This window comes from Dissoconium aciculare (genome assembly GCF_010015565.1).
Source record: "Dissoconium aciculare CBS 342.82 unplaced genomic scaffold K489scaffold_4, whole genome shotgun sequence".
Lineage (NCBI taxonomy): Eukaryota > Fungi > Ascomycota > Dothideomycetes > Mycosphaerellales > Dissoconiaceae > Dissoconium > Dissoconium aciculare.
In genome coordinates, this window is record NW_022984954.1 from 964,031 (window position 1) to 979,024 (window position 14,994).

General features: G+C 52.4%; 5 protein-coding genes across 5 annotated transcripts; 2 read left to right on the plus strand and 3 right to left on the minus strand.

The window, feature by feature from the left end:
- Positions 1 to 1,995: 1,995 nt before the first annotated feature.
- On the plus strand, positions 1,996 to 4,611 carry K489DRAFT_422814 (glutamine-dependent NAD(+) synthetase; the record flags this gene model as incomplete). Its single annotated transcript, XM_033608244.1, has 3 exons — positions 1,996 to 2,063; positions 2,127 to 4,146; positions 4,220 to 4,611. The coding sequence occupies 3 exons, from the start codon at positions 1,996 to 1,998 to the stop codon at positions 4,256 to 4,258; spliced, it is 2,127 nt and encodes a 708-aa protein (XP_033461337.1). The 3' UTR covers positions 4,259 to 4,611.
- K489DRAFT_179418 (uncharacterized protein) lies at positions 4,612 to 5,437 on the minus strand. The gene has a single exon (XM_033599446.1). The coding sequence runs from the start codon at positions 5,196 to 5,198 to the stop codon at positions 4,704 to 4,706; it is 495 nt and encodes a 164-aa protein (XP_033461338.1). The 5' UTR covers positions 5,199 to 5,437; the 3' UTR covers positions 4,612 to 4,703.
- Positions 5,438 to 9,705: 4,268 nt separating this feature from the next.
- On the plus strand, positions 9,706 to 11,250 carry K489DRAFT_295919 (Dbl homology domain-containing protein; the record flags this gene model as incomplete). The annotated part of the gene is made up of 1 exon (XM_033600305.1): positions 9,706 to 11,250. A coding segment is annotated over one exon (1,545 nt), but the record flags the coding sequence as incomplete, so codon positions are not given.
- Positions 11,251 to 13,275: 2,025 nt separating this feature from the next.
- Positions 13,276 to 13,632, minus strand: K489DRAFT_290752 (FAD-dependent thiol oxidase; the record flags this gene model as incomplete). The annotated part of the gene is made up of 1 exon (XM_033600182.1): positions 13,276 to 13,632. A coding segment is annotated over one exon (357 nt), but the record flags the coding sequence as incomplete, so codon positions are not given.
- Positions 13,633 to 14,070: 438 nt separating this feature from the next.
- K489DRAFT_179466 (uncharacterized protein) lies at positions 14,071 to 14,778 on the minus strand. Its single transcript, XM_033599447.1, has one exon. It carries the CDS (start codon positions 14,672 to 14,674, stop codon positions 14,240 to 14,242), a length of 435 nt encoding a protein of 144 aa, XP_033461341.1. The 5' UTR covers positions 14,675 to 14,778; the 3' UTR covers positions 14,071 to 14,239.
- Between the last annotated feature and the right edge of the window lie 216 nt (positions 14,779 to 14,994).

A 14,994-nucleotide genomic window follows, 5' to 3' on the forward strand; every position in this document is an offset into this window, starting at 1 on the left:
ATACTAGGTAGGCAGAACACTAGCTCGAACGCCAGCTCCGGGAATTGTCTGTGCTGTTACACACTAGCTAAACCACTCCTCAGGTGCGGGCAAGATTTCACTCATCGTGATGCGAAACACGATAAAAATCTTGGTCACAAACGGGCACCGAGCAGGCAGACTGTCATCAGTGAGCACATGCGTACACCGAACCCTCCAACGGCGCCGCAGAGACAACCACGAAGAGAGCACAAGCCCTATTTTGTCTTGATAGCACATCCCAGCAACAATTGAGTCTTTTCATCACGAGACAGCTCGCTTTCACACCATGGCATTCTGTAATCCTACCGTGCCCGTGAGCAGTGGGACCTCCAGCTGGTTACAATCTGCGTGCCTAGGTAGCTACTCCTCGCAGGTGACATTGTCCTGCGGTGGCGGCGGCGGTGGCCATGTTCGTATTCATCAGCTTACCTGAGTCGCATTAGACATCAGTATCTTCTGTCCTCGTCAGCAAGAACGGCATCCATCGCTGATAAATAGCCTTTTATCTCGTCTCTCCGCTCCACGTTCTTGTCGTTAGACATTCCGCTAATCCCGATCAAGCAGCAGAAGTCGCTTCAAGCGAGATGTTCCTTAGGGGAAAAAGTCATTGGGAGCTGCAGGTCGGGACTGGAGTCTGCAGGACACGCGTTTTATGCCGTGGCATGCGCGTTGATTGGTCGGCACGCGCATCTCGCGCATCGCCGTATTCGTAAGACGTCCATGTTGGGAGATGCACTAGACGAATCGCTGATATCCACGAATCTGGAGCATGATGCCCTCGCCACTTGTGTATCACCTCTCTTGCGATGGCATAATGTTGACATTTCGCGCAGTCATTGTTTGTGTCTCTGCCTTGGCTTCCCGGCACGATTGTACCTCGGAGTGTCGGTGGCGCCCAAGCACAGATAACGAAATTGGATTCGGGTGTACCGGGTGCGCCTGATAAATTTGATGGTCGGCATGGACCACGACCGTTGCGGTTTCGTGGGGTCGCATTTGATTTTATACAGCGAGGAATGCGCTCCCAGCGACCATATGATTCACATTTCCGCGATTAATACACCTACATATCATATCGCACATCCGTCCGCCTGCATAATTCAGAGTTACTGTATGTTTTGTGCTACAATGGGACGGTGACGATCTTGCATCAAGTGCCCTCATCCCCGCCATTTCCCGTGTCCGTCAAGTGTTTAGGAATCTTCATGACACCAATAAAGCTTCGATTTATTTGAGAACACGGCCTCTATCGGGATGTCGATGCAGATCAAGGCTGCGATTGATTCATTGTGGTGTGTTGCAGTCTCTCATGTCGAGAAGGATAAGTTCGGAGGCCAGAGCTTCTACGACGCGTCAACAACTCTCTATTTTATATTATATGTATAATATCCTGGGCTCATAAATGCTGCTTGATATCCTGTCTCCGCAACGCCCGCGGCGTACGCGGTGCAGCACATTTCCTGTTCATCGAATCCATACCGTTCACGAGAAACTTGTGCCTCGTGCAAGCGATGACGACATCGGTCACTCTTGGACGATATTTCCTTCCAATTCGTGCTTCTGTCAGTCACACATGCTGCCTATCTGGTTGTATTCGTGTCATGATTTATAGATGACAGCTCTGGACGCACTGCTATCCAGACGATAGAATCACTCTTGTCGCGTTTCGTTTCCATCTACAACACTCCATGGCAATTCTGCCATTGAAGATCTCCTGCCGCCATGGAGCCCTGGGGTGTGCAAATTGATCGATTCCAAGGTTCTTTCCGTGCTCCGTACATCGTCGCTTCATCGGAAGGTGATACAACAAAAATGCGCACGACAGATACGCAAGCTATTCCCCACCCACACTCAAGATAAGCCGTGACTGCATAGCAGTGGTCTACGCATGAAGCATCATAGCACAGCAGTAATCCAATCTGCTCAATCTTCTAAGCAATCATCGTTTCATCAAGGGATTTGACAATAGCTGCTATGACGAGGAAATGCGTTTTAGCTACTTGTCAGCTTAATCAATGGTCGCTCGATTATGATGGCAATCGGTAGGAGCAGCAAGCTCCGCACAAGCACTGTGACAAATTTGTGACTGACAGTGAGGTATTCAGTGACCGTATTGTTGAAGCGATCAAGACCGCAAAAGAGGCGGGCGCCACGCTTCTTCTGACTCCGGAACTTTGTATCCCAGGCTATGGTCTTCTGGACCATTGGCTTGAGAATGACGTTTACAACAACTCTTGGGACGTTGTTGCCGAAATCATTACTCGTCCAGATTGTCAGGATATCATCATCGATCTCGGTTTACCCATTCAACATCGGGGATGTAGCTATAATGCGAGATTAATCGCACTCAACGGCGAGATTCTCGCGATCAGACCGAAGCTCGACCTTTGCAATGATGGCAACTTTCGGGAGATGAGATATTTCTCACCATGGCCTCGCCAACGCGTGGATGATTATCATCTACCAAAAGTGATCCAAGCTCTGTCTAGGAAACAAAAGATCTGCAGGATTGGAGAAGTGGCGTTCGAGGCCAATGATGCGTCATTCGCTTCAGAGACATGCGAGGAGCTATGGACGCCTAATTCACCACATTCATTGTACTCGTTGGCAGGAATTGAAATCGTTCTCAACTCGAGTGGAAGTCACCACGAACTCCGTAAGCTCGATACCCGGATTAACCTCATCAAGGAAGCCACAGATAAAACTGGAGGTGTCTACATGTACTCGAATCAGCGTGGATGCGATGGTGATCGATTGTATTACGATGGCTGTGCTCTGATTTTGAATTCTGGAAAGGTTCTGGCCCAAGGATCACAATTCTCCTTGCTCGATGTCGAAGTGAAGACTGCTGTGGTTGACCTGGACGAAATATGGGCATGGCGAACATCTCGCAGCCGTGGCATGCAAGCCAATGACCCGGCGGTACATCGGCTTGAGCGGATACAGGTCGACTTCAACCTCTGTCGGTCATCGACAGTCTTAGATCCCAAAGCGCGATTGACAGAAGCAATCGAGCCGCGTTACCACTTGCCGGAGGAAGAGATTGCCCTTGGGCCGGCGTGTTGGCTATGGGATTATCTCCGTCGATCGCGAGCCGCCGGATACCTTGTTCCTCTGAGTGGTGGCATTGACAGTTGCGCGACAGCGACCATCGTCTTTAGCATGTGTCGCCTCGTTGTGGAAGCGATCAAGAACGGCAACGACGTTGTGATCGCAGACGCTACGCGCCTTTGTGGTGGTCAGCTTCCCGCGGGACTAACTGCCGAAGCATTCTGTGGGAAGATCTTCAGCACAGTCTTTATGGGTATGAAGCAGCAATCGTCCAAGGAGACTCGTACTCGGGCTATCGAACTCGCAACAGCCATTGGGGCGCATCACATTGACACGAACATTGACGATATGGTTAAGGCTCTTCATCAGCTGACTGCGTCGATTCTCAATTTTGAGCCAAAGTTCAAGGTCCATGGCGGCTCACAAGCCGAGAATCTCGCCCTGCAGAACTTTCAATCTCGATCACGTATGGTCCTGGCCTATGCGTTGGGCCAACTCATTCCCACTGCGCGCGGCAAGACAGGCGGTCTGTTAATCCTCGGATCCGCAAACGTTGACGAATGTCTTCGCGGCTACCTTACCAAATACGATTGCTCTTCCGCCGACATCAATCCCATCGGTGGCATCTCCAAGACTGACCTCAAACGCTTCATTGGCTGGGCCGAGACGCACTTTGACTTGCCAATCTTACGAGAATTCCTCGACGCCGTGCCCACCGCCGAGCTTGAGCCGATCACCGAGACATATGTGCAGAGCGACGAGATCGACATGGGCTTCACCTACGACGAATTATCGATCCTCGGACGCTTGCGCAAGACATTCAAACTCGGCACTGTTGGCATGTTCGAGCGGCTCGTGGTCGATTGGGGCGACCACATGGGTCCTCGCGCGGTGTACAAAAAGGTTCGCGACTTCATGTATTACTACGCTGCCAATCGGCATAAGATGACGACCATGACCCCCGGACTTTATCTTGAGTCGTATACTCCGGATGATAACCGGTATGATCTGCGGCCGTTCCTATACCCTCGGTTTACTTTCGAATACCGCAAGATTGAAGACATGATTGATAAGGTATGCAACCCTCCACATCCTCCATGCTATGCCGCGGCGCCTTGATCATATGCTGACTGGTTTGATCGCACAGATGGAGAAGGGCGAGGCTGGGAAAACTACAAAGAATTGAGCAAGCTCGGTCTTTTTGCTGTGGACAAATTTTACGATCAAGCGAGAGAATGAAGTCAGATTGACACAGTACATTGATTGCCTCGCCGCAGACGGGACATGCTTCAAATATTGAAAGAGGGCAAACAGATGCCGTCTACCGAATACCTAGCCATGGGTTTCGAAGTGATGACCGCGTTCTTGCGCGACTTTCCAACGAGGCCACACGCGTGGCCTGTGCGATTCGGACACCGCCGACTGCAGTACGTCGTCCGAAGATAAAAGGCTAGCACGCAGCATCATGCACGCAATACTGTACACGTCATAAAGTTTCCTTGTGCAGCACAAAGGGTCGTCTAAGACACATGCCGACATGGGCTTTCGTTGTTCAGCGTGAACTTCTCCACTACTTAGCTCCGACGATGGTAGGCGTCCACGGCTTCGCTCCGGTTCGATCAGCGTTTTAATCAAAAGCTCTCGCAACCTGTCAATGGTTCTATAATGTAGTTGCGCACTTGCGCTATATTTGCAACAGGCCCGATGTGCGGCCGGCGTGGACTTTCTCGTCTCCCCGAAATGCGATCAGGCTGGGAACGAAAGGGCCGGACGGCCGAGCGAGCACTGGCGAGGTACTGTACTGTACTGTACAGTACCTGGATAGGAGAGGAGAGAAACCGCATGCACCAGGCCGTTCGGCGAGATGGGAACACACCTGGGCAGGGAGAGTATAGCTGCACGAAGGAAGAAAGGAACCACGGGCGGGGATTGCCGGGCGTCAGCAGCCGATGAACAAGGGTGCTTTCTTTGGTTGGGCAGCGAAGGTGATCAGGCGAATGCATGCATATCCGCCATCTCTTTGCTGTCGACTTCGAGCCTCTTTCATAATTATCATTGTCGCCATCATCATGCATATACACAATTGCGTAGAAAGGTTCCAAATTACTACTACCATGGACAGACATCAACGACCCCAGTCGCCAACCCCAAGGCCACAGATACGGTCGCTCTCAGACTTGCACCATTTTCGGGTATTCGTCTGATCCCCGTGTGGGATTGCGTGGTCGCACATTCGTCCGTGGCTCCATGCAGACTCTGACCGATCGGATTTGGGGGCGGCGGTGATGGTGAAAGCGGAGGATTGGAGTGGCGGCCTCCGATACATACCCTGTTCTCATCGTGGATGCATGCATGTTTCTTTTCTGTGCTTTCTCCGATGTATGGCAGGGGTTTTCGTACGCCACATGTGAGATCTCGCCTCGCGTGGAAAGTCCACAGGGACCATATCTGCCGCTCGCGATTTCCATCCACATTTTTGGTTGGTGACGACGACGACGACGACGATGATGAAGTGGATCTGAGAGTTATATGATGTTCTCGTATCTCATTTGTAATTTGTGCTGATGATGTGTATTTACGAGGGGGACTGGATGAAAGGAAGCCCTAGAGTGCGCCAGTAATATTGGCAGAGACATGCGTCTGACGATGAGTGGGTTCCGCTTGCCGCAGTGCTTTCTTTGATATTGTTATAATTATTACCATTACCACTGGACTGTACTATCTCTATTAGTTTGGTTCTGGGAGAAACGGAAACCCCCAGGCTGTGGCCTTGCAACACTGCCATACCTACCTCAGTAACACATGCGACGGCGACCACTGCAACAGGTCCACGGGTGGTAAAGATAGAGTGCACCCAGGCCCTGGTTGATAACCTTGGAATGATCCCAGGTCTGATGAGTCGTCACGTACTCCCTTCACTTGGAGGAGTGCGCTGTTGGCTGGAAGGAGCAGCACTGTGCATACTGTAGTGCAGGTGTACTGCAAAAAGCGCGCGCAGACACGCACAAGCTCAGCACACATACCACCAACACACACGTCCACACCCTCCCACAGCACAGCTGCCTCTTCTGCCGCTCCCGTCGAACGCTTCCATACCGTACCAAAATCCGTTCACACCTGCAACCTGGACATATTGCCTTCTCGCTAGACGACCTCTCTCCACCGCCTCACGCGTACGCCCGTGACCAGTCAATCATCCCTTGGTCGCCATTATTCTACAATCGACCGCTCCACAACACGCAGACACACACGCCTACGCCCGTACACATTCCAGTTACCGCATCGGACGTCGCGTTATGTCATGATCGGACGTGCTCTTTTATGGACCTCTACGGCCAACAGCAAAGCCACGCCCGTCAGGCACCGCTCAACGACTCATCCGCCGTCATGTCTCCAGGAGGCATTGCACCCGCCGACCCACAGGACTATTACACGAATCTCGAAAGTCCAACATTGTCGGAGGTTGACGAAGCGACCGCTATGACCCCGCCGGTCATCAGAGATCAGCAAAATCCACCTTATGCAACCTCCGCGCGTTCAATATCACAGGCTTCGTTTCGAAGTCAAAATCGAGCATTCTCCGACTCTATAGGATCGAACGGGCACTCCCTCAGCAATGCGCGCTCATCCCCCGTCATCCTCTCATCGCGGCAACCTGGGAACGTAAAGGACATCGCAAATAAAATTGACCGGGAAGAGGCCGAGAGCACTAGTCCAACGATGCCAATCCAATACAACTCTCGCGACCGCTACAGAGGTACTCGAAGTGGAACCGGAGAGATCAGGTTGCAAAAGAAGAGGTCAGGACAGCTCGGGTCGCCGCGTAAATCCCCATCAATGTCGGTCGATTCGTCTTTCGGCTCTGCCACCTCGAATAAGAGCTCGCGAAGTCAGCCTTACGCCCAGCAAGCAGCAATGATGGGAATTCCTCAGCCTCTGTTTGGAGAGGTCACGGCGACCGGACAGTGGATTGGTGATCTCGACACATACGATCTGTCGTCGGCGGAGAGGGCTCGGCGGCGCGGGAGCGAGGGAAGCCTTGCGCTCGGGCACGGACGCAGTGCATCTCATCAGGACTTCCGATACTCCATGCAGTACACGAACGGACATCGCCCTGGCCACGAACGCACTCAGAGTGGGATGGAATCTCCCAACACATCACAAATCTCCGACTCCGCGAAGCAACAGATCGCGGAAATAGCCGCGACTTTCCTCGACACCGAACATGTCCCTGCGCGCTCAGAGCCACATGGCCATGCGTCGCGGATACCCGTCCGCTCACGACAAGGCTCCATTGGGTCTTCGTCTTCGCCATACTCCTCACGGTCGCGGTCACAATCGGCGATACCGAATCCGAGCAGTCGCAAGCGCATGACCAAGTCTCCTACTCCCAAACCTGGAAAAGAGAATGCATCATCCTACTCAGCCTCGAGGAATAGATACAACGCGCCTCCAATCACCACCGGCCAGACTCTGTCAGCAAAGATCGTAGTACCTGAACCACCGACCTCCCCGCCGCTGCGCTCTTCCCGGCCTAGGCAGCCCGTCAGCGCAGCTACGACGTCGGCAAGTCGAGCTCGTGCGGCCGAACGATTCAAGGGTGCACCTTCGAGAGTCGGCGCAAATTCGACGGAAGTGTGGTTGGATAAACCCTACGACGCACAAAAAGAACGTTCGAGGCGGAAGATACCAGAATTGCAAAAGATCGACTTTGAGGAGCGTCGTGCGAGGATTCAACGTGCGATATCTCAAAACTTGGAGTCGAGTCGCTCACAGGAGAGGATGCGCAGTAAATCACGTGGGAGTCAATCGCGGAGCACGTCTCGTGCAGAATCGCGGACGGCCTCTGGGGAGCAAGCTCGCGAAGATGAGCCAACAATGCCGACTATATCACCTATTGTCATCGCAAACATTGCCGATGGAATTGAAAGCAGGGTACATGCTTCACCAACCTCAATAGAGACCCCAACACGTGGGTTGAGTCTCAATACGACCGATCTGCCTGGTCCATCTCCCCATAATGTCGATCCTCTCACTACACATACCCTTTTTGAAGACGACAGCCCGTTGCTCCACGAAGCGTCTGAAACGGCGCCGGATACACCCACTCCCGGGGCTGATCAAACGTTTACACTGTCACCAGCAAAATATCAGGTGCCGGGCAAAAGTGGAAAGGTTGTACATACTGCAGGAACCATCACACAGGTTGCTCCCGCTGAAAACGATCACCACGCAGCTTTTGCGTCACGAGCAACAGTATCGGGTGATTTTTCGCGTGAACAGTTACAAGCTGCTGAAACCGTTCAAGCCGGTACGGATGGCGTTTCAGAAATTGATCCAATCATGCCTCGATCGGTTGATAATATCTTTGGCGAACGGTGGAATCTTGGCAACGAACCTGACGATCAAGGCTCCATTCGTATCATGCTCGATGATGCGCCCAATTTCTCTCAGCGCAACCCGTTATGGTCACATGATTCCGATCAACGGTTAGAGAATCAAGAAGTGCATGCCGGATCGGGAACAACAATGCACCCTGATCAGGACTCCGATCTACACTCGTATAGCAACGTTGGCTATGTTGTTCCATCGAGCGATACACTCCATAGTATTGCACCTGACAATGCTATTCTCTCCACCACCACGCCGCGGAAGAGACAGCGCGAAACACTGCGACTCGCGTCCTTTCATCCCGATTCTGCCTATGTCCCACCAAATGATTCTCTCGCTTCTGACTCTACCATCAGCCGGGTCCTGAATTACTATCAGTCTACTGGCACTCTGACTGACGAGATGTTGCAGGAGATGCAGCAGCATGTCGACCTCAATCGAATGTCCGCAAATGGTGGCTCCGATGCCATGATGGTCCAAAGTTTGTTGGAGAGCATACTGGCAACCCAGAAGCCTAAAGATGAAATCGTGCATCGCGAGCTGCTCATCCCTAGTAATCTTAACATGCCGAGCGTGACTCCGGACACACCTGTCGGCGAGGAATTTGTACCAGGTACCGTGACCGTGTTCAGTCAGAGCACTCCGACCGTCAAGGAGGAAGATTCCTTCGAGGATAGTATTCGCAGAGCCGACGAGGAGTGGGAGCGACAACGGAATGGTCACGATCTTGGAGCAACCGAAGCAGTGGGCTTCACGCCTCCGCCACCTCCTCCGCCAAAGGACGTTGGCTATACACCAAGATCAAGCGCCGGTGCTAACAGCACGGTGTTTCCATCATCACACTTCCGCGAAGGTCTACGGATATCGACGTCTAGTCAGAATGTGTCGTCAGAGCGGCACTCGAATAGCAGCTTTGCCCCTCAGGATCAGCAGACGTCGGCACAGGAGAACTCGGCGCCAACATCCGCACAGGCGCTTCCTCCACCAACACCAGTATCGCCGCCCGAGCCGGTGTTGCGACAACCATTCAGCGCCCCGGACTTTAGCGCGATGGCATTTAACGATACAGATGCCGGTGAAACCTCTCCGAATGCACACAAATCTCCTTGGGCCGTATCACAATCATCAAGGAACTCTTTTGATGGTCAAAGTCAACAGACAGCAGTACCCGGGGCTCAGTCCACAACATCATTCGGCGACACGACAACTCGTCAAGGATCATTCGAGACAGACATCGATCGTGAGAAGCTTGCTAAGACAACTTCCCCAGCCGCACCAGCTCCCGAACAGAAACGATTGTCAAAACGAAGACACATCATCAAAGAACTGATCGATACCGAAAACTCTTATCATCAGGACTTGAAGATTATTGAGGATATTTACAAGGCAACGTGCACGCCGGAACTTGTGGCACCAGAAGACAAGAAGATCCTTTTCGGAAATTGTGATGAAATCGAAAAGTTTGCAATTTACTTTTATGATGAATTGCGCAAGGCTGCCACACAGGTCTATGTTCCTCCGAAATCACAACGATGGGGCACACGGCGGAATAGTTTCTCAACTACACAGAGTGACAATACTACGAATGCGTTCACAGACGCCGTAGATGATGAGAAAGATCGCACGTCACTCATTGGAAGCGTGTTCCTGGCGAACATGGTCACAATGGAGCAGGTTTACGGCACTTATCTCAAAAACCATGATGCTGCGAACCAGCGTTTGGCCGCTCTGCAGGGCACGCCCACTGTCAAGTGTTGGCTTGATGAGTGCCACGCCAACGCCAGCGATATTACGGCGGCTTGGGACTTGGACTCGTTACTTGTGAAGCCAACTCAACGTGTTGCCAAATATCCTATGCTACTGCAGCAATTACTCGAGACAACGCCTGCAGACCACCCTGATCACGAGAATCTCAAGACGGCCGTCAAGGATTCGATCGCTATGCTCACACGCATCAACGATGCAAAGAAACGAGCCGACCTTGTGGATTCGATTGTGAACGGGCGAAGACGCAAGGAATCGGACCTGCGTGGCGGTCTGGTCAAAGCCTTCGGACGTCGTACGGACAGACTCAAGGAACGTGTGGGTCTTCAAGAAGCTTTCCAGGATCCTGATTTCGACGATCTCGCGCACAAATTCGGCGGTCACTTTATTCGTCTGCAGATCTGCATGCGTGACGTCCAAGATTACATGAATCGCACCGACAAGGCTGTAGAGATCATCAACAACTACGCTAGTGCACTTGAGCTTTTCACCGATGTCGCGCCAAGCAGTCTGCCGGAGATTGAGAGCAAATGGCGCCGCTATGGTCAGACCATTCGTGATCTCAATCTCGTCGCTTTCACGGAACACAAGACTGCTGTGCAGAAACGTGTGCTTACCCCCATGATCGCATGCATCAAACTTCACGAGGGCCCTCAAAATGCCATTGCTAAGCGCAAGAAGCGCATTGTTGATTACGCCAAATGCAAAGGTGACGAGAAACGTGGCATCAAGCCTGACAAGAAGACATTGGAAGCTGCGGAAATCTATGTGGCATTGAACGACCAGCTCAAGATCGAGCTACCCAAGCTCTACAGCCTCACTGCAAGTCTTGTACAAAGATGTCTGCACTGTTTCTTGGACATTCAATTGCAATGGAACAGCACTTGGGAGCGCAAGCTTCGTCCTCTGCTTGAGGCCAGCGATATTCCCGTTGATGTGTCGCAGATCGAGCATGCATTCAAAGCCGATTATGGAGAAATTGAAAGGAAGTGCATGGAGCTTTCAGTTTGCAATGGCAACCTCAAACGCGAAGCCATGTCATATCTGTCACCTTCGGCCACCGGCTCCGAATCAATCCATGAGAAACGGAGGACATCGACGTTGGATGGTTCGAAACGGACAATGTCTGTGGGGAGCGAATCTTCCACGAATCCACACTCGCGCCGTCACAGCGGTATTTACACGCCTGGCATGGATGTACAGTACGATTACCGGTTACGCTCCGATTCTCAACTTTCCGGAAGACAACAGTCGTACTCTTCGACCAACACTAACAACAATAACAACCGACCATGGTCCAACTCAACCGCCACGAACACACCAAATTCAACATTCCCGCCAGCAACCAGCAGACCCAGCACCTCAAATCAATCTCACCAGCCCTACAATCCCTCACAACCATACTCGCAATCACACTCACAATCACACTCACAACGACAGAGCGCCGATGTGCCGCGTAGTCCGCGTCCTCTCTCGGGCGGTACTGCCTACTACACGCCCCGCCTCGATGCCGACAACGGTCGCTTCTCCGGAATCTTCAACTCCGCCGTTCCTCCCGACGTCCTCCAGAGCAGCAGCTCCAACTACCACGACAACTACGCCTCAGCAGCCAGCATCTCACGTCCCGCCTCCCCGCCCAAGACCGCACCCCGGGATACCCGCGTGCTCTTTGTCTGCGCCAGTCTCTTCGAATTCAGCATCGACAAGACGCGCCGCGAAGGCGGATACCCCTACCTCACATACGTGCAGGGCGAAGTCTTCGACGTCATCGCCCAGAAGGGCGAGCTCTGGTTGGCGAAGAATCAGGACGACGATACGAATAGTCTCGGCTGGATCTGGGAGCAACATTTCGTCATCCTCTCATCTGAAGGCTGAGATCTCTTTCTCTACAATCCGCCCCTTATTCCCCTTCTTGGTCTCTTCAGAACTACTGTCTTATATTGCTTCCTGCTCGCGTTCAGAGCGAGTTCGTCCACCACCACCCGTCGCTCGAGCGAATTTTTCCTTGTTTTGTTCCATCTCATTTTGCGTGTAAGCGACCTCGCTCCGCAGTACTGTCCAAACTTTTTCCTTTATTGTTGATACTCTGACATGATATGCGCTTCGGAGACCGGCGAACAAAGGGAGGAAATGGCGCACGATGGGCGGAATTGCATCGGATTTTCCGATCCCGTCAAAAGATCTTGTAGCCGATCACAGGCGATGGGAATTTCACTTTTCCTTTTCTTTTCACTATTTCACATATATCAACGACGGGCCCGGCTTCTCTCGGCCCAATTATGCGAAAAACGGTCTATGCGCTTGTTATGAGTACTATTGTTTTCAATTCTGTAAGGGACGTTTCTTTCATTAAAGTTGACCCTCTCTGTCTTCGCACCGCGATACAGAATTATTTGTATAATTACTTATTGGTGCAGGGAGAGTCCTTCGCGAGAGACTGTCGTCGCTGTCGCACATTCTGAGTCGAGCTTTGCTCTCTCTTTCTCTCTCTTTCTCGCTCTCTCTATTCATGATCAATTCGTTGTTTGACGGATGAGGATATGATTATGTGCTCCCGAATGAACCAATCCTGTCGTTCCCGATGAGGTTTCCTCATGGTGCATGTGTTTGATCAAGGTAACCGCGGTGGATCATCGCTCATCTCCCGACATGATCAATCCCCCAGAGTTTTGTGATGAAGGATGTCGATGCCGTCGTCGCTGTGCTGCTCCACAGCTCCTGGACCTCTCTAGACATGTTCTCTTAGCTTGCAGCTTCGATTGACGACCGAAGGCCTCTTGAAGAAGAAGCGGCGAGAATTACTTGCGCCAGCGAGAAATGTCCGGTCCAGCGTCAGGGCGCAACCGTCCCTTCGTTCTTGACGGGAGAGCGATCAATGATACCCATCGATCCACCACCGCATGAATGGCGCCATGGAGCATGACTTTTGTTATCCTCGCATGCGGGGCATACCACATCAAGGGTCATAAAACATTACACATATATACACAACAATCTCACATTCCCCTCGCCTCACCTTGCTCAACCTTTGCCCGTCGCCGTAGTCTTCTTATCGTCATGCTCATCATCCGCACAGCCACAGTCATAGAAATCCCCGATGTTCGCACAATCGAAAATCTCCTTCTTCAAACTCTTATTCACCTCGTTATGCACATGACACGCCCACACGGCCGCGCTGCTCCGCGAAGACGTCTGCGGAGGGAACTCCCCCAGGATCTTCCCGAAATGCTCCGCGCATTCGCCGCAGGGATACAACCGCTGGAACAAGTAGACGTAGTCGCGGAGAGCCGCGCTCTCGTCGGCGGACGGTTTGTCGGGGAAACGCGCCATGATCGTGTGGAAGAGCTTCCAGGAAGCTCGGCCTAACTCGGCTTTGGCGGTTTCGTTGCCGAGCTTGGGCGCGATGGGACTGCCATGGGTGAGGGGACTTCTGGCCTGCTGCTGCTGCTGCTGCTGCAAGGCTGAAGGCGTGAGAGCCGCGGTGATTGTGGAGGCGTGTGGCGTGTGCGAGGAGCTGAGCAGGATGAAGGCGCAGATGATGAGGAAGATGGCGATGAGGAATGGGGTACGCCGGGGCGCTGCTGCGGTCAGCATTGGATGTGTCCCGATGGTGGTGGCGACGAGCGGCGGTGAAAGGCAGATGCGCTTTGTCGTTCTCGTCTTTTTGGTGATGTAGAGGATTGTTTCAGCTCATCGGGCGTGTGGTGAGGTCATTGTGTAGTCGATCGGCTCGCTTAATTATCCAAGCGAGCGAGATGTGCTGCGGTGGTGTAAACTGTAAACGCAGGTGAAGCTGCTGTGCAGTAGATTACTGCCCAGGTGTACGGTAATAAATTGATGATAGAGCTTCGGCCTATTTTTGGGAGCGGGCTATGGTTTCGTGGCCCTGGCTAGCGTGGCAGACGGCCGGAGACAAGTGCGTGCGTTGGTGCGGGCGGGCGTGCTGTTGGGGGCATTTCCACCTGATCTGATTTGCGCCCCAGCTTTTGCGCACCCATGCCGCCGATCAGGCTTATCGATCGCGACCCTCCTCTTTTTGGTTTTTGCGAGATCTAACCTCAACAGGGCGGTGTTGATCCAGAGTCACATGCTGGACATGGCCTGAGAGCTTTGACATCAGAAGAAGCACGGGGGAACGTCTTTCTCTATCCTCGGGGCCGAATACCGAGAAATCTGAAGGTTTCATACACTGGCTAGTGCCTAAACAATGACAAGCAATGGCCATAACCTTGGAATGTTGGAACTCATTGCTGTTTTGTGTCGGGTCCAGGATTCGCCCAGAGTCTGTGCGTTGGCTCTGAATACGCCAAACATGCTGTGTACCAATACAGATCGGACATTGGTACACACAGTAATCTGGAATCCGCCATCCTCGTCTTGTGCAAGCATAAGTCAGAGGAGCCTGTCCGGTGAGGGGAGCAAAGCCATCGAGGGCACGTGCAAGCATCCATCAAAATCAGCGATGCCCGGGTGAAGTCGTGACACGAACAGTGCGAATCGCCAATTTGAAAAATACCCAGGCGGCATGTCTTCGTGATCTAAAGTAGCGCAAAGTGTCATCGCTGACCGCCTGCAGCCATTGTTCATACCCAATCTCCGGGCTCGAGGCTGGCTCGTTGGAGATCGTCAGCCTGGTTTCATTGCAAGCAGCCCTGGAGCTGCTTGAAGAGGCAGAATCTATGTATATGATATTTGGCTGTGAGCATCATCATACTGTAGTCGAGATAGAGCTGCCATGTGATATATACGCCAGAGAGCTGGCTTAGG

Bases quoted from the DNA above. Each gene is read 5' to 3' on its own strand.
- K489DRAFT_179418 (XM_033599446.1), bottom strand. From the start codon at position 5,198: ATGTCTGTCCATGGTAGTAGTAATTTGGAACCTTTCTACGCAATTGTG.
- K489DRAFT_179466 (XM_033599447.1), bottom strand. From the start codon at position 14,674: ATGCTTGCACGTGCCCTCGATGGCTTTGCTCCCCTCACCGGACAGGCT.